At 52.1% G+C, this 17,640-nt stretch overlaps 1 protein-coding gene across 1 annotated transcript in view; it reads left to right on the forward strand.

Annotated features, from left to right (window-relative positions):
* The window catches only part of MTHFS (methenyltetrahydrofolate synthetase), a 54,198-nt gene extending 38,927 nt beyond the window's left edge, over positions 1 to 15,271 (forward strand). The window contains exon 3 of the mRNA XM_062206356.1: positions 13,884 to 15,271. Coding sequence (XP_062062340.1) covers positions 13,884 to 14,125 — 242 coding nt within the window. The 3' untranslated portion in view covers positions 14,126 to 15,271. The remainder of the gene's footprint in view (positions 1 to 13,883) is intronic.
* Positions 15,272 to 17,640: the final 2,369 nt, after the last annotated feature.

Genomic DNA, 17,640 nt, shown 5'->3' on the forward strand with positions numbered 1-17,640 from the left:
TGTGGGTGCAGGGCCCAAGGACTTGGGCCATCCTCCACTGCACTCCCGGGCCACAGCAGAGAGCTAGGCTGGAAGAGGAGCAACTGGGACTAGAACCGGCACCCATATGGGATGCCGGCGCTGCAGGCAGAGGATTAGCCTAGTGAGCCACAGCACTGGCTCCACTAAAGGGTTTTACGAGTATATTTCTTCTCCTCACCAGACGAAGATTTATTGACACAGATAACAAGGCAGGCTGGAGTAAAGGGAAAAAAGCACCTGGAATGCATTGGAAAAGGACATCCTGTAAAACCCAGGTGCCGTGATTGCAGAGCAGCGGGTTACTTTCTCTTAGGCTTACGGTAATAGGATTTGTTCTAGGTGGCACAAAGCTCCTATTAGCCGGGCTCTGAGTCCTCCTAGGCACAGAGACGAGAGCAAGCTGAAGAAATATAATGTAGCGTGTAATTGCATTTTAGTTAATGCACTGAGCCAGAGAGGTGGCAGGACTTGCAAGTGCTCGGCGGACGTCTCGGTAAGACAAATGGCCGGGGCCGGCAGGAAGCCTGCGTTTGCCTGAGAGGTCCTGCGGCCTGGGAGCCACGCGTGCACAGCCGTACTGAGAACCGTGACGTGGACAGCCCCGTCACTACTGTTCTACTTCCCGTCTCTGAATTTGACTACATTAGAGACCGCAGATAATTAGAATCACACAGTGTCTGTCTTTACATAATTGGCTTAACTTATGAGAAGGATTATCCTCAGAGTTCTTAGAACCACTAAGCTTGGATGCTAAAGAGATGTGAGAAATTGAAGACTTCCATCTACCCATTTTATAGATGAGGAGAACTGCCTAATGTCAGTAAAAAAAGGAAATCGTGGGAAGTTAATGTCTTCTGTTTTATTGTTCTGATTGTGGAAAACAGGGAAAGTACTCCAAACTCAGAACCAGAAGAAACGTAACAGCTAGGAAATGCACTTGGGTTAAGCCGCTGCCGCTGATCCTATTTTCTGCAAAGCCTTTTTGCAAATCTGCAGTAAAGGAAGTTTATTTTTTTCCAAAAAGATTTATTTTGGTCAATATCTGCTAAGATGGGATAAGCTGAAGTGTGGATTATTTTTTTAAGCTCACAGCAGATGCTGCGAAGCAGGGACTGGCGGACTGTGCCTGCTAAGGGCTGCGCCATACACATTCGGGCTTTGTGATGGCCTGTGTCTCTGGGTTGAGAGAGGCAGGCGGCCGGCCAGGTTTGTTCTGCAGTCTGCAGTGTGCCAACGCCTGAAGTCAAGTACTGGGGGGCCCTTCCTGCTTTTTCTGGTCCTGAGCACCTGGCCAGCTGCCTTTCACATGTGCTGTGGTGGTTGTCTTCCGTGACAGTGACTAAGAGAATGCTGTCCATCTTTTTTAAAATTTTTATTTATTTATTTATTTTTGACAGGCAGAGTGGACAGTGAGAGAGAGAGACAGAGAGAAAGGTCTTCCTTTTGCCGTTCGTTCACCCTCCAGTGGCCACCGTGGCCGGCGCGCTGCGGCCGGCGCACTGCGCTGATCCGAAGGCAGGAGCCAGGTGCTTCTGGTCTCCCATGGGGTGCAGGGCCCAAGCACTTGGGCCATCCTCCACTGCACTCCCGGGCCACAGCAGAGAGCTGGCCTGGAAGAGGGGCAACTGGGACAGAATCCGGCGCCCCGACCGGGACTAGAACCCGGTGTGCCGGCGCTGCAGGCGGAGGATTAGCCTAGTGAGCCGGCCAAGAATGCTGTCAATCTAATTATTACCTGTGCCCTTGCACTTTGGGTCTTAGTTTGTAGACTATATGCTCGCCTTAAGATATAATAATAATAATAATAATTTAATAAGACATTTAAGAGAATGGGAGAGGGTCTTCAAACATGAAGTAATAATGATGAAGAGAGAGAAACATTCATTACCCTGATTTGATTGGCAGACATTGAATACATTTTTTAAAAGATTTATTTATTTATTTGAAAGAGTTTGAAGGAGAAAGAGAAAGAGACAGAGAGGTGATATATATCTGTATCTACCTAAGACAGATATTAAGAGATAGAGATATCTTCTATCTGCTGGTTCACCCCTCAGGTGGCTGGAATGGTTAGGGCTGTCCAGGCCCATGCCCGGAGCCTGGAACTCCGTTATATCTCCTGCATGGGTGGCAGGGGTCCAGGTACCTGGGCCAGTGTTCCATTGCTTTCCCAGGTACGTTAGCAGGGACCTGGATCAGAAGTAGAGCATCTGGGACTGGAACTAGTGCTCAGATAGCATGCCACCCTGGCAGGCGACAGCCTAACCTGCTTCACCATGGTGCCGGTCCCAGTGTACCTTGTATCATTTGTTGAAATATCCCACTGTACCAGAAATTGTATACAGCTATTTCATATTAATCAAAATGCACAAGTTTAAGGATATGGAAATGCTGACTGCCCCTGCTTGATCATTACAAACTGGGGGCCTCTGTAGAAGTATCATCCTGTACCCCCAAACATGTACAACTAAAGTTAAAATAAGAGCACTGAGTATTCACGGAAATACATCTTTTTCTAAAGGGAAGTAGCCGTGTTTGGGTGATAAAGATACAACACCAAGAAGAAATTAAAAGTAAGCCCACATTCCCCGTAACCACTGATAAGAGCTGTGTTTCAGTCTCTGCCCAGCCCCGTTGGCCGGCCTTCTCCCGGCCATGGTCTGTGTGCCACTCACTCAGTGCCAGGGACGGTCTCCTTTGTGGTGTCCACCAGGGTGAGGGCGTGAGCTGGGGCATTTATCCCCTCCATCAGGCCGCCCCACTAACCCAGCTCTTCAGGTCCCATAGCCCTGCTGTTGCCCCCACCCCCTGCACCTGCAGGCCTGAGAGGCGAGGCTCCCAGGCAGTGATGGTCACGGGGGACTGCAGGGCCTCTTTGTCCTCCTGTGAGCCCTGCCTGCCCTTCCCGTCATCCCCTCACTGGACTTCTCCCCTTCTGCAGTCTGAGCGCCATTTGCTCTGCACCGTGGCCCTGACCTGCCTCTTGTGCGTGCACCAAAGGCAGATACGGGGGCTGTCCTGCCTGCCTTAGCGCTGCCACTTTGCTGGAGCCACAGCCCCGGGCTGCACACCCCCGCTCCTGCACACACCAGTTCTGTGACATGGGGCTGATTGCATTGTCTCTTGGAGCCTCGGTTTTCCCACATGAAAAGGGTGGGGGGGACTCTGACTTCTCATAGGATGGAGGGGAAGGTGAGGGAGGGGGAGTCTGAGGGCTAAGCTGGTGCCTGGCACTCAGCTGGAAGCACTGGAAAGGGACCATGAAGGGGCAGCTCCAGTGTTCTCGGTGTGTAAACAGGTGCTTCTCAGAGGAGCGCTGGTGCAGGGAACAGTGTCTTTCTGTCCCACTTGTTCCCAGGCCACAGGGCTCAGAGAGCCATGGTGGCTCCCTTGTGGATGACTCCCACCTGTGCATTTGTAGTTGACAGCAGGTGGCAGTAGAGAGCTAGACACCCCGCCCGGGGTGGTTTGGGCTGATAGGAAATCCACATTACTGTGTTGGGGTGTTAGTGTGTAGATGCAGAGAGAGCTAACCTTCAGAGTCAACACAAAGAACATAGGCATGATTCATGTCCCTAGTGTGTCACAGGCACCAGAGTGTGTATGCACCTGCTGTCTTGAGTCACTTCATAAAGTGGATGAAATTGTTATTCCCATCTGAAGAAGAGCTGAGATTTTAAGAGGAGGTTCTGGAACTTGGCTGATGGCTCTTGGCTAATGGTAGTTACAGGATTTGCTCCTTGGCCGCCCCCAGGACTCTTGTCCTTGACATGCACAAGGGTTGATATTGGGATGGATATTTTTCAAAGTTTGATTCTCTACACCTTGGTAAAAAAAATTTTAGCCCTGCAAAAGACCATTGTGAACATGTATAGTGTCTCACGCAAGTCCACCTGACACACACTGCGGGGTGTCGCTGTGCCGTGGGAGGAAGGGTGACTGGCCTTTCCAGTCCACCCTTGCACCACTCCGTCCTGCTGCCCTTGGTGTGTTCCAGGCTCTGGCTTAGATGGGGGTGGATGCTGTGGTGGGCACCTCGTCAGCAGAGCTCCCAAGTATGGTTCAAGTTTCTTCTTTGCTTTCAGGGTAACCCACAAGAGTCTAATATTCCTGTCACCCTCATTGAAACATCATATACACTAATGTTTGGAGCAAACCGCTAGTACCCATTCATAGAGTTAGTAAAGCTTTGAACTCATAATACAATTAGGCTTTACATTTTTAAGACAATGTTTATTCATTTATCTTATTTGAAAGGCAGAGAGACAGAGAGAGATCTCCCATCCACCGGTTCACTTCCTATATGCCCACAACACTCAGAGCTGGACCAGGCTGAAGCCAGGAACCCAGAACTCAACCCAGGTCTTCCACTTGGGTGGCAGGGACCCAAGTACTTGAGCCATCACCTGCTGCCTCCCAGGGTGAGCAGTAGCTCTTGAGTCTACATGGAGATTCCCCGGTGGCCTAACTGTGTGACAGTGAAATGTGCATTTATGATGTAATTAAAAAAATTTGCAGCCTATAGAAGGCGGCTGAGTTGACTGTTCCTTAAGTGCAGAATGGGTTTGCAAGAAATATTTATTTTAGGAACCCGATTTTTCTGTAGGATCAGGAGTCGAGCATATTTTATTACTGCAGTCACATCAGCGCTTTGGTCCATTACAGAGTGTGCCCTGCACTGTCTTGCTAGGAAGAGTGATGCAAGGGGCTCATACTTCAATCTGTTCTTTTGAAGGCAACCAAAATGAGTTCGAAGCATATGTATTGATTTTTCAGCATTCTGCCACAAGAGTGATCATGAATTACAGGCTGTGAGTTTTATTTCAGGGATCCAGCCCGCTCGTGTCTTGGAAGCACGTTGGATGGGAATGCCTGCGTCTCCATCATCAGCTGCAAGACCTAAGGAGCAGGCAGGCGGCAGTTGAGAAAGCTGGCATTTGGTCCATGGCTTAGAGACGCTCTACGTCACTGCGTGCTTGTCCATTGCAGGCTTCAGGGGAAGGCATGCTGGGATTCTGACCCTGGCAGCCTGTCAAGGACCCTGTGCAGTTAAACCCTCTGAGGCCTTTGTGTTTTCTTCTGGACCCCACTCATATCTGGTGGCACAAGGGGCAGCCAGGAGTGATGCCTCTCCTCCCAGCTGAGACAGCAAGCCCTGTTCCGTTAGGAGCCGAATGACCCCAGGGAGTCGTCTGACCTCTCAGGGTCCGTTTCTCATCTGTGAAACGGGATCATCTTCCCCTCCTGTTTCACCAGGGAGGAGGTCCTGAGCGGCTGACTGTTCACCCTTTCTCTTCTAGAAGGTGGACTTTGTTAAGAGGTAGGCGTCTCATGGTGTGGGCGCAGCAGATGACAATCAGGAAATTCAGATAAATACAGTCAGGGGCCACCCACAACCTTTACTCTTGTGTTTTTAAACATAAAAAGAGGGGCCGGAGCCGTGGCTCACTTGGTTAATCCTCCACCTGTGGCGCCAGCATCCCATATGGGCATCAGGTTCTAGTCCCAGTTGCTCCTCTTCCAGTCCAGCTCTCTGCTGTGGCCCAGGAGGGCAGTGGAGGATGGCCCAAGTACTTGGGCCCTGCACCCGTATGGGAGACCAGGAGAAGCACCTGGCTCCTGGCTTTGGATCAGCGCAGTTCCGACCGTAGTGGCCATTTGGGGGATGAAACAATGGAGGGAAGACCTCTCTCTCTGTCTCTCTCTATCTATAACTCTACCTGTCAAATAAAAAAAAAAAAAAGAGGTTTGATTTTTTTAAATGTTTATTTTATTTTCATCTATTTGAAAGGTAGAGCAAGAGATGTTGAAAGAGCAAGAGGGGGTGGGCGCTGTGGCGCAGTGGGTTAACGCCCTGGCCTCAAGCGCCGGCATCCCATATGGGCACTGTTTCAAGACCCAGCTGCTCCTCTTCCCATCTAGCACTTTGTTATGGTCTGGGAAAGCAGTAGAAGATGGCCTAAGTCCTTGGGCCCCTGCACCCGCATGGGAGACCCGGAGGAAGCTCCTGGCTCCTGGCTTCAGATCAGCGCAGCTCTGGCTGTTGTGGCCAATTAGGGAGTGAACCAGTGGATAGAGGACCTCTCTCTCTCTCTCTCTCTCTCTCTCTCTCTCTCTCTCTCTCTCTCTCTCTCTGCCTCTCCTTCTCTCTGTGTAACTGACTTTCAAATAAAATAAATAAATCTTAAAAAAAAAAAGAACAAGAGAGAGATTTTCCTCAGTTTATTTCCCAAATACCTGCAACAGGGCTGGGCCAGGCCAAAGCCAGGAGCCTGGAACTTGGTCTGTTTCCACCTGAGCCCCCATCCACTGCCTCCCAGGACTGCTTTAGTGGGAAGCAGGATTGGAAGCTGAGTCAACAGGACTTGAACTGGCTCTGCGATACGGACGTGGTTGTCCTGAGCACAGCTTAACCCCGCTCTCATTCTTTGGTTCCTGGGAAAAGAGCCGATCTCAGCATCTCTCTGTTCCCAGAAGGAGTCCTAACAATTCTGGGCATCCTCACAGCGCAGGGTAGGAGCTGGTCACGTGGCCCTGCGTGGGCAGGGAGGACTCGGAGGCTTAGCAGAGGTGTGTGATATTGTGACTGCTCTGATGATGTAAGTTGATGAAAACGTGCAGGGCCTTGGTGAACAGCACAGCAGGAGGGAAATCGCCAGGCCGGCTTGTGGGACAGGAATGGATCCATTTCCCAGGATTGCCGCCGCGTCGTGGCAGGTGGCGTGGGGAGCCCACGGGGTCGGAGTGGAGTGGGCTCCACGTGGCGAGTGAGGAGAATTTACATGTTTTGAGAGGTCGTGATTGGCTGAAGCTCCTGAGCCGGGGGCGGCAGCGGCAGCGTGAGGGCTGCACTTTTGGTCCTTTGGGGACCAGGAGCCCCAGGATGCGGGCTAAGCGGAGGGACGACATTCAGGACAGCGAGCAGAGAATGGTGGCCTGGCGCAGAGGGGTGACGGGAGGAGGCGCCGGTCACGAAGCCCTGCAGGCAGTTTGTGGGGGACAGGGCCGTGAGTGTGTTCAGAAGGAGGGGAAGCAGAAGTGTCAGGATGGGCCTGCTGAAAGCAGAGCGGGTGATCCTGCTCGCGTCCTGGGCTCTGCGCCTGTCCTCAGCCCCCTCTTCAGGCTCAGGGCAGAGCCGGCTGCACTGATGACTCCTGGGCAGCTCAGGACAGGGAATCGGAGCTCAGGGCGTCCTAAGAGGCCAGTGACCCAGCTGTACTCTCACCTGCCCACAGTAAAAAGGAGATTTTGGGGGCCTAGCATTGTGGCGTAGTGGGCAAAGCTGCTGCCTGCGATGCAGGCACCCCATGTGTATGCTGGTTCGAGTCCCGGCTGGTCTACTTCTGATCCAGCTCTCTGTTAATGGCCTAGGAAAAGCGGCAGAGGATGGCACAAGTGTTTGGGCGCCTGTACTCACATAGGCAAAAGAAGCTCCTGGCTTCATCCTGGCCCAGCCCCGGCCATTGTGGCCATTTGGGGAGTGAACCAGAGAATGGAAGATCTCTCTGTAACTCTGCCTTTCCAATAAATAAATAAACCTTAGAGAGGGAAATAAAAGGAAAGCAAATATTTTTATATAAAAAAAAAAACATTAAAAAGGATGTTTCGGGAAGGCCACTTGAGTCTCAGAGCCTGGACTAAGTAAAGGCACTGTGGGAACCAGAGTGTCTCTCCTGGTTTTCTTCCAAGGCCTGCTTCCTGTCTGTTGTTTTTGCTCAGTGCAGCCCAGCACTTGTGCACCTCTCTCCACTGAGATCTTCCTGGCTGGGTGATTCCTGAGTCGCCAAGGCTCGTGGATGTTGTTTTCTGTCCTTAATTCGCTTGTCCATTCTGCCTCGCTGGACACGCTTTCTCCTCTGTCCTTGGAACTTTTCCCTCCTACAAGGGGACTTCGGATAAGTTTGTGTACAGTGGAATTAAAAGATTATAATTTTGGCAGAAACATTTTGAAATCCATGCATGCAAGCGTTCTTTATAAAATTCACAGGAAATGCACATTAGGGGGAAAAATGCATGGATTTCATTTTTTTGCACTAGGAGGCAGCCCATGAGAAAGCCTTCGGGTGAGGGGTGGCCTCGGGGGTAGCACCCCCAGCCCAGGGTACACGTCTCAGGTGGAAGCGGGTGAGCAGGGGGAGAGTAAGCCGACCACAGCTGAGGCTGAGAGCACTGGGAGACAGGCTGCTGTCCGCTGCGCACTGCGACCCTGCCGTGGGGAAGCCCGAGTCTCCCAGTCTGACTTGCGGGTGGTGTCTTTGGGATGGGCCCACTTTCCCTGCAAGCCCGCTCCCACAGGGCGACAGGCACCAAATAAACATAGCTTTCAATTCCACTTCCCACAGACCTCTCCACGTACCCTTGCGTTCTGTGAACGAGGGCCAGCGGAGGCCCAGCCCTCTCGCTGTTTTTCTCAATTACTGACTCGTTCATTTAGATGCCACCTGCGGCTACTCTCATACACAGCACTTGGCAGAGTGAAGTGGTTGTAACAGATCTGTGGCTGGAAAGCCTCACTTATTTACCCACTGGCCCTTTGTAGGTAGAACCTGCTGACTCCCACTCTGTAACTCACCCTGCCTTGGTTTTCTTGCTACTTTTTTTTGGGGGGGGGCTGCAGTGAAGGTAAGATTCTAAGGTGAGATTATAAAGGCTGTCAGGAAAAACCCCTGGAAGCAGAGGGTGTTTGGGTTGAGATGCCTGTATTCTACATCACTCAGTAACTGTGTCTGATGCTTGGCTCTGGCTCCCCTCTCCAGCTTCCGGCTGGTGCACACCTGGGAGGCAGAGGGGATGCCTCCAGTGGCGGGGTCCCTGTCCCCCACGTGGGACACCTGCCCTGAGTTCCCAGTTCCTAGCTCCTGGCTTTGGCCAGCCCAGTCCTGGCTGAACCAGTGCACAGGAGTTCTTTCTCTGTCTTTCTGTTTCTCAAATAAAGAAAGCAATAAAAAATAAATGAAAAAAAATTATTGAAATACTAAAGAGACTCCACTTCTTTTCCTGCTAGCTAGTTCAAGGAATAGTGCCTGATATTTACTTTTGAAGAAAAGAAAAGCTATTATAATAAGTATGATCATCATACACAGGGACTTCGCTGAGGAGCTCATCAGGTTTATCTGGTTTTCATGACTAGTGCCATTTTGCAAATGAGAAAACTGAAGCACAGGTTGGCTGGTGCTTGCCCGTGTCTGTACAGCTGTGAGGCCTGGGGTTCAGACCCAGCTGTGAGGCCTGGGGTGCAGACCCAGCTGTGAGGCCTGGGGTGCAGACCCAGCTTAGGTGCAGCAGGTGAGAGGATGCTCAGGACACCCACACCCAACACCAGAGTTGCTGGGTGCAGGTTCCTACTCTGCTTTTGAGCCAGCTTCCTGCTGGTGTGTGCCCTGGGAGGCCGCAGGGGAGGCCTGATGTGCTTGGCTCCTCCCACCCACTCGGGTTGAGTTCCAGGCTCCTGTCTTTAGCCTGGCTCAACCCCAGCTGTTGCAGACATTTGGGGAAGTGAGCCAGTGGATGGGAAATTCTCCCTCTTTCTCGCTCTTGGCCTTTCAAGTAAGGTGAAAATAAATAAAAATTCAGGAAAAAAAAAAAAAGCCAGGGTCCCTGTCTCTAATTACCATACCAGACTACCTCTAGAGGGCGCTGCCGTTCTGGAGCCAGCACCCAGTGAAAAGACAAGGTGTGGGTGAGCAAAGAGTGTGAGGGCTGAGCGAGTTTTCCGAAGAAAGGTCAGCCTTGCCACTTTGGGGTGCAAGATGGCATGGGAAAGTAGCAGGGCCTGGAGAAAAACACTCGGCAAACCATGGCTACAGAACAATCTTGGGACTTCCAGAGGACTCTCACTGCACACCAGGTTGTGAGTCCCGATGCAACTGGCACTGTTGGACGCTGCAAAATCAGACTGGGTTGGCTCTTTCTGTCCCTGAGCCGATGTCACTGTCCTCGATTCAGGAAGACAACTGGCGATTGGCAAACAGAGCCATGCCACGAGCATGAAGGGCCAGGTGTTACGGACCCAGGGTTCCTCTCCGGTTCCCTCTGCCGAGCTTTGACCCCGTGATGTGTTTGGGTGAGACTAGGATCGATCTGGTTAGTGAGCAGGGCCCGGGTGGGACCAGCACGTGCAGCGGAAGCTGTGGAGCCCGCTTAGGATTTCCAGGTTCCAGCAATTCTTCCCCTTTGGGGAGAGGGTGCACCCAGCATCGTGTCAGGAGGGTGTGCATGTGTGTGCATGTTGGTGGGGGATGAGAGTGGCACAGGACGGACTTCAAGGATGACAAGAGATGGATAAAGTCAAGCAAGGAACACGTTACGTGTGTCAGCAATACACGTGGGCTCACCCAGTACTAGAAGCAGGAGGTGCCCAGGGCCAGTTGAAGGGCGCCGTGGTTGACGTCCTGTCCAACGGGAGATCCAGCAGCAACCCCCCCCCCCCCCCCCCAGTAGAGTGCAGGGCTCCACCTATGAAAGGCCGTTCCCGGGCCTCCCAAAAGCCATTCTCTCCCTTCCTTATCTGCATAGAGCAAGCAGTTTTCATTTTCTTGTCCCATAATGAGTTTCCCGTCCCAGGTAAGTTTGATCCAAACGTACATGTCTGGGCGTTGTTAAAGCAGGGGACATCATGCTAGGATTGATGCTCTCCGCAGGTGATGCACTTGCCGTGCGAGGCTTCTTTGGCCTAGGACTCTATTAAAACTCAAGCATGAAGGATGACTTGGAAAAAATTATGGTCCTCAAGAAAATGTGCCGTCGGGCGGAGTAGACACTTATACAACCAGCGTAGTGCAGGATGGAGTTGAGCGAGTGCGGTGATCAAAGTACAGGAGTGAGAAGAACAGAGGGGGTGAGATTAATTCTCACTCAGGGGACTTGAGAACACTTTTTTTTTTTTTAAACCTTTCTATTTTTCTTTCCTTGATCCTTGTCAAAGCGCCTGAAGGTGGATGAGCCAGAAGTCTGTCTATTCTTTCTTGTGTATTGGCCTTGCTAGAAATCCTGCCGGTCCTCCTGGCTTGTCCTTTTGGTCTCTTTGCCTATTTGTTTTAGTTTTCACTGCAGTAAATGACACTCAGTATGAGATGCACCCTCCTAAGAGTTACAGATGTAGGGTGAAGTGTTGTCCAGTATAGGTGTCGCGCGTGTCATACGCAGTAGTGTGTGGCGTCGTTCAGCAGATACCCTGGAATCATTCACACCACTGAGATGCAGGCGTCCGCGTCCAACGGCAGCTCGCCGCTCCCCACTTCCTCCAGCCCCCAGCCACCATCATCCTGCTGTCTCTTTCCACAGGGCTTCCCACTCTGGGTACCTCACAGAACTGGAGCCACAGAGCGTTAGGCTTCTCGTGTCTGGTTTCTTTCACGTAGCACAACGTCCTCCAGGACCAATTCGCTTCTTGTTTATTGCCTGAATGATCCTCCGTTGTGTGCGGGTCCCACACTGTATCCGTTCATTGCGTGGTGGATGCTTAGACTGTTCCTACCTCTTGGTTCCTGTGAATTATGAACGCCACACTGATCAGGAAGTGCAGACATCTGTTGGAGACCCCGAGTCCCAAATGGGATTGCTGGATCCTACAGTGGTTCTGTTTTTAATTCTCCGAGGAACCAGCGCACTGTTTCACAGCCTGCTGCCACACTTGGCAGTCCCATCAGTGGGGTACAAGGGAACCCCACATCCATGTCTGCTACTTTTCAGCCTGCGTCTTCTGCCCCAGCAGATAAATTGCTCCCCACCCTCTTCTCGTCACTCTGCTCCTGCCACCTTCTTCTGTTTTCTGTGATGGGCTCAGATGCAGCTCGGACACAGCTGAAAGATGCAGGCCAAGTCAGGGTTCCCCATGGATCCTTCTCTGACCACCCAGCTAGAAATGCTTTTCTTCTGTGGAAGTCCCTGCCACCTGTAGCCTCTGCATTGGCGCAGACGGCTGCCTTGTATCAGGAGTGGGCACCTTCTGTGAGCTGGAGTGCCAGCTCCGGCAGGTTAGCACCTTATCACTGTGGAGAGACAGGGGCCCAGAGAAGGCGTGGGAGTGTCCTGGCGGGGGGGAGGCAGCACGGAGCTTCAAGGCTGAGGACATGCTGGCACCAGAAAGGAGCAAGTCCAAGTGCCCCAGCCGCTGTCCATCCACGAGGGACAGATGAGCTGGACAGGGGCCGGGAGAGAAGACCAAGGCCAGTGCCCGGGCCTTCCGCACGCTGGGATTGGAATGGACACACGGGTTTGCCTGGGAAGGTCGTGACTGTACTCTGAGCTTGCCTCGCGCTGCTGGGTGTTGGCAGGCAGGGCTGACAGGTGTGTGCTGGGAGCTGAGTTCATCCGCAGTGCTGCAGGTAGCCAGAGCAGCTGCTGACAGCAGGGGCCGGTCTCACTCCTGACACCCTGTTCCAGAGAAGCCTTGGCTTCCAACCATGGAGGGAAGTGCCAACAGTGCTGCAGGCAGGGTTAGTCCACGGCGGAGCTATGGGTCACCCTGTGCACGTCCCTAGGACAGGCTGAGGAGGCCACAGGGCAGACCACCTGGTTGGACACATAACACGGCTCTTGTGCTCCCTGCCCTGGCTGAGGTCTTTGCCTGGGCCTCATGAGCCTCACAAGATCTGTGGGGGTCCCCGCACAGCCCCCACTGTGGCTAGGTTGTACAGACGGATACCCTGCCCTCCACTTGAGCTCCAGGAGTCTGTGTGTCCCGATGATGCTGTAGCCAGTTCTGATCCCTGCACTACCCACATGGGAGGTTCCAGCCAGAGAGCCCAGCATAGGATGCCAGCTATGTCTCTGGGCTGTCCCTGGGTAGGTCAGAGGCCGTGCTCACACGGGAGGACACGCAGAGGGACGGGCTGCCCAAGCTGCCTGCCACCCCGACAGCTCTTCGTCTCCTGCTCGCCAACATGGAGGACAGCTCTGTCCTTTCTGGCTCCTTCTAGAATCCTCTCCTACTCCTGCTGTCCTCATCCTGGGGCACTGATTCCAAATCTGACAAGTGCACAGAATCACCTGGAGCTTGGAGAGAAGTTCTTAGGCCCTGTCTGCGGGGTTTTTAACCAGGTGTGGCCAAGACATGGGAACGTGGCCTTTTGTACAGATGAACAAAAAGGAGCTGCCGGGAGGATGGGTGAAGGACTTACGGAGCTGTTGAGCTGTTTCCTTCTTGGTCCAGCTCTGTGCTCTGTGGTTTTCCTACAGCGATCAGATATGAGGGTGCTTCACTGAGTTAAGCGGGGGGAGTTGTCAGGGAGGTTAAGATGCTGCTCGGAATGCCTGCGTCCTGTATCTGAGTGCCTGGGTTTGAGTGCCAGCACCACTTCTGATTCCAGCTTCCCGCTGATGTGCACCCTGGGAGGCAGCAGGTGATGGCTGAAGGACTTGGGTCCCTGCCACCCTCATGGGAGACCTGGGTGGGATTCCCTGCTGCTCCTGGCTTCAGCCTGGCCCAGACTTAACTGTTGCAAGCATTTGGGTGAACCAGTAGATAGATGATAGCTCTCTCCGTCTCTCTGCTTTTCAAACAAACAAAATCAATAAATGTTTAAAATGTCAAAGAAAGAATAAATTAGAAGGTAAATGTTTTGGTGCAAAATTTTTTTTGAAATCTCTGCACAGTTTTTTCATAATACTCATTTTTCCATGAACTTTCCAAAGACTGCTGTGTGTGTGGATGTCAAAATCTTTTGGCACCAAAATAAATAGATTTATTTATAGAAGTCACCTCTGAATTCCGCTTTTCCTTCGTGAACTTTTGGAAGTACCCTGCTGTTCCTTTGGCAATCAGAGAAAAGACTGGATGTCATCAGAGAACAGGAGACCACCCCCTGCAGCCCTCCTCCAGAAACCGTGAACCCTCTGAAATGCCTTCCTCTTTTCCACAGGGGGCCTCGACCTCATCTTTATGCCAGGCCTCGGGTTCGACAGGAACGGCAACCGGCTGGGGAGGGGCAAGGGCTACTATGACACCTACCTGCAGCGCTGCCTACAGGAGCAGGGGGCAAAGCCCTACACCATCGCCCTGGCCTTCAGAGAGCAGATCTGCCCCCAGGTGCCTGTGGACGACACAGACGTGAGCGTCGACGAGGTGCTGTACGTGGACGCGGCCGCTTCGCTCGCGCCCTGACGACCAAGCAGAATCACCCATGCTTCGTACCAGAATCAAGCGAGTCCTTGCAGGAAGGAAGCTACAGGTTGTGGCTTTTAATTAAGTTCCTGTCTTCAAAAATCCCCAGTGTGGGGCAGGCGTTTGGCCTCGTAGTTAAGGCATGTGCCGCACACTTCAGTGTGCCTGGGTTTGATACCCATCCCTGGCTCCCAAACACACTTCCCGCTGCTGCAGACCCTGGGACGCAGTGGGCAACGGCTCAAGGGCTTGGGTTCTTGCTACCCAAGTGGGAGACCTGGGTTGAGTTATTGGCTCCTCACACTGGCTCTGCCCCAACCCTGGTGTTGCAGGCATGTGAGGAGTGAGAGAGCAGCTGGGATCTGCCCCCAGCCCCCTTTCTCTTTCCCTGTCTCCCTGCCTCATAAATAAATAAATAAATAAATAACAGAAAGTCTCATTCAGTTTTTTAAAAATACCACAAGTGTGGAATGTTCAGAATAGTGGAATATTGCCGGCATTGTGGTGTAGAGGGTTAAGCCTCTGCCTGCAGCTCTGGCATCCCGTATGGGTGCTGGTTTGAGTCCTGGCTGCTCCACTTCTGGACCAATTCCCTGCTAATGTGCCTGGGAGATCAGAGGAAGGTGGCTCCAGTCTTTGGGCCCTTGTACCCACGTGGGAGACCCAGAAGAAGTTCCTGGGCTTCAGATTGGCCCAGCTGCAGCCATGGCAGCCATTTGGGGAGTGAACCAGCTGTTGGGAGACCTCTCTCTGTGTCTCCCTCTCTCTGTAACTCTGCCTCTCAAATAAATAAATCTTTTAAAAAGAGTAGTGAAATATTAGTTAAAATGGAGGTTCTCACCGTATGATTTTCAGCTTACCATGTTGGTGTTACCGTGATAGGTTGATCTGTTTGCTTTGCAGTGGAAGTTAAGTGTTTATGAGGAACTGTGCCCCGGCTCAGAGTGAGAGAAGAAGTGAGCCCCGAGCGGGTATGCTCCAAGTCTATTGTGCGCCTGGCCAGTCCCCTGCCTGTGTTTAGAGACAGGACTGTCTTCCTTCACTTGTTGGCGTTGGCTTTGAGTACAGAGTATTATTGCACTTCATCACGGCTTCAGCTGCTGGCCCTGAAGTTTATGGGCAACACTTTTTTTTTTTTTTTTTTTTTTTTTTTTAATAAGCAGAGTGGACAGTGAGAGAGAGAGAGACAGAGAGAAAGGTCTTCCTTTTTTCCGTTGGTTCACCCTCCAATGGCCGCTGCGGCCAGCGCACTGCGCTGATCCTAAACCAGGAGCCAGGTGCTTCTCCTGGTCTCCCAAGGGGTACAGGGCCCAAGCACTTGGGCCATCCTCCACTGCCCTCCCGGGCCACAGCAGAGAGCTGGCCTGGAAGAGGGGCAACCGGGACAGAATGCGGCGCCCTGACTGGGACTAGAACCTGGGGTGCCAGCGCCGCAGACGGAGGATTAGCCTAGTGAGCTGCAGCGCCGGCCAATGTGCAACACTTTTGTAGCTTTTGGTGGAACCGGGAAGGCAGCCTTTTTTTTTTTTTTTTTAGAAAACTTCTATTTAATAAATATAAATTTCCAAAGTACAACTTTTGGATTATAGTGGTTTTTCCCCCCATAACCACCCTGCCACCCGCAACCATCCCATCTCCTACTCCCTCTCCCACCCCATTCTTCATCAAGATTCATTTTTATTTATCTTTATATACAGAAGATCAACTTAGTATATACTAAGTAAAGATTTCAACAGATTGCACCCACACAGACACACAAAAGTATAAAGTACTGTTTGAAGACTAGTTTTACCGTTAATTCGCATAGTACAACACATTAAGGACAGAGGTCCTACATGGGGAGTAAGTGCACAGTGATTCCGGTTGTTGATTTAACAATTCACACTCTTATTTATGACCTCAGAAATCACTCGAGGCTCTTGTCATGAGCTGTCAAGGCTACGGAAGCCTCTTGAGTTCCCAAACTCCGACATCATTTAGACAAGGCCATAATCAAAATGGAAGTTCTCTCCTCCCTTCAGAGAAAGGTACCTCTTCCTTTGATGGCCCGTTCCTTCCACTGGGATCTCACTCACAGAGATCTTTCATTTAGGTCGTTTTTTGCCACAGTGTCTTGGCTTTCCATGCCTGAGATACTCTCATGGGCATTTTAGATAGATCCGAATGGAAGGCAGCCTCTTGTGGTTTAAATACTTCCATTCAATTGGTCCATTCCCATTGCTCCTGTTCCCTGTACCAGCCCCTTTGGAATTTAAGATCTGATCTCTTCCAAGTTAGGACTGATTTCTGTTTCCTCGTGAGATCTGCTTTGGAAAGATTTGCTGGGAACGGGGTTGGGGGCTGGGCCGGGGGGGACATTGGCCGATGGGCTCACAGCCAGGGAGCCAGGGAGTGGCCCTTTTGTCAGGGGAAGATGTGGTCATCACCAAGCCAGGAGCTTTCCCCAGTGTGCCCCAGTCCTCACCTGGCGTCTGGCCTGTGGGCAGGTCCTGTTGGTCTTACCTCTGAGCTGCCTCTCACATCCCTCCTACCCTTTCCCTCATCCTGCTGCCCCTCTGGCCTGCCCCTCATCCTTGCCCAGCTGAGCCAGGCAAGATTCCTTGGCCTTCCTGGCCTCCAACTTCTGTTCACACTGTAGTCACAGTGATCTTGAAAGACACAAGTCTGGGGGCCAGAGCTGTGATACAGCAGGTTAAGCCGCTGCCTGTACCACCAGCATCCTATACAGGCACCGGTTCGTGTCTTGGCTGTTCCACTTCTGATCCAGCTCCCAGCTGATGCACCTGGGAAAGCAGTGGAAGATGGCCCAAGTGCTTGGGCCCCTGCACCCATGTAGAAGACCCTGAAGAAGCTCCTGGCTTCAGTCTGGCCCAGTTCTGGCCTTTGCAGCCTTTTGGGGAGTGAGCCAGTGGATGAAAGACCTTTCTGTCTGTCTCTCCCTCTCTTTCTCTGTAACTCTGCCTTTCACATAAAAATAAATAAATCTTTAAAAAATAATAGAAAAGAAAGACACAAGTCTGGCCATAGCATGCCCCTGATTGGAACCCTTTGGGGCTGCCCTGAGCCCCTGGGGTAATGACCAGAGGTTGTGTTAGAGAGGAGTCTCCCACCGGCTTTTTCTAGCCCCTTCTCTTCCTGTTCTTGCGTGTGCTGCCCCTGCACTACTCGCTGGGCCCTGCACGCCTCTGCTGCCCTTGGCACTTGGCAGGCGGCCTGTTTGCCGCGTCTGAGATGCCCTTTCTTCCTTGGTTCACCGGCAAAGCTCCCGTTTCTCCTCCTGCAAGACTCCGCTCCCGCGTCCCCTGCTCTGTGAAGTTCTCCATGCTCTAGGCCGGTGTGGTGACCCTCCTCCTGAGGCTGCTTCCTGTGTGCTCAGGACTAGTTGTCATCCTGTCCCCTCCGCCCAACGTGAGCGCCGAGGAGCAGGAGCACCACGCTTCTCGTCCTTAGCGTGGGTGTTGGATAACTTTTTAAAATGAGTTAACTGAGTACATTCAGAAGTGTCTCATTTAAAA

The sequence above is a fragment of the Lepus europaeus genome, chromosome 11 (assembly GCF_033115175.1).
Source record: "Lepus europaeus isolate LE1 chromosome 11, mLepTim1.pri, whole genome shotgun sequence".
In the NCBI taxonomy this organism is placed as follows: domain Eukaryota; kingdom Metazoa; phylum Chordata; class Mammalia; order Lagomorpha; family Leporidae; genus Lepus; species Lepus europaeus.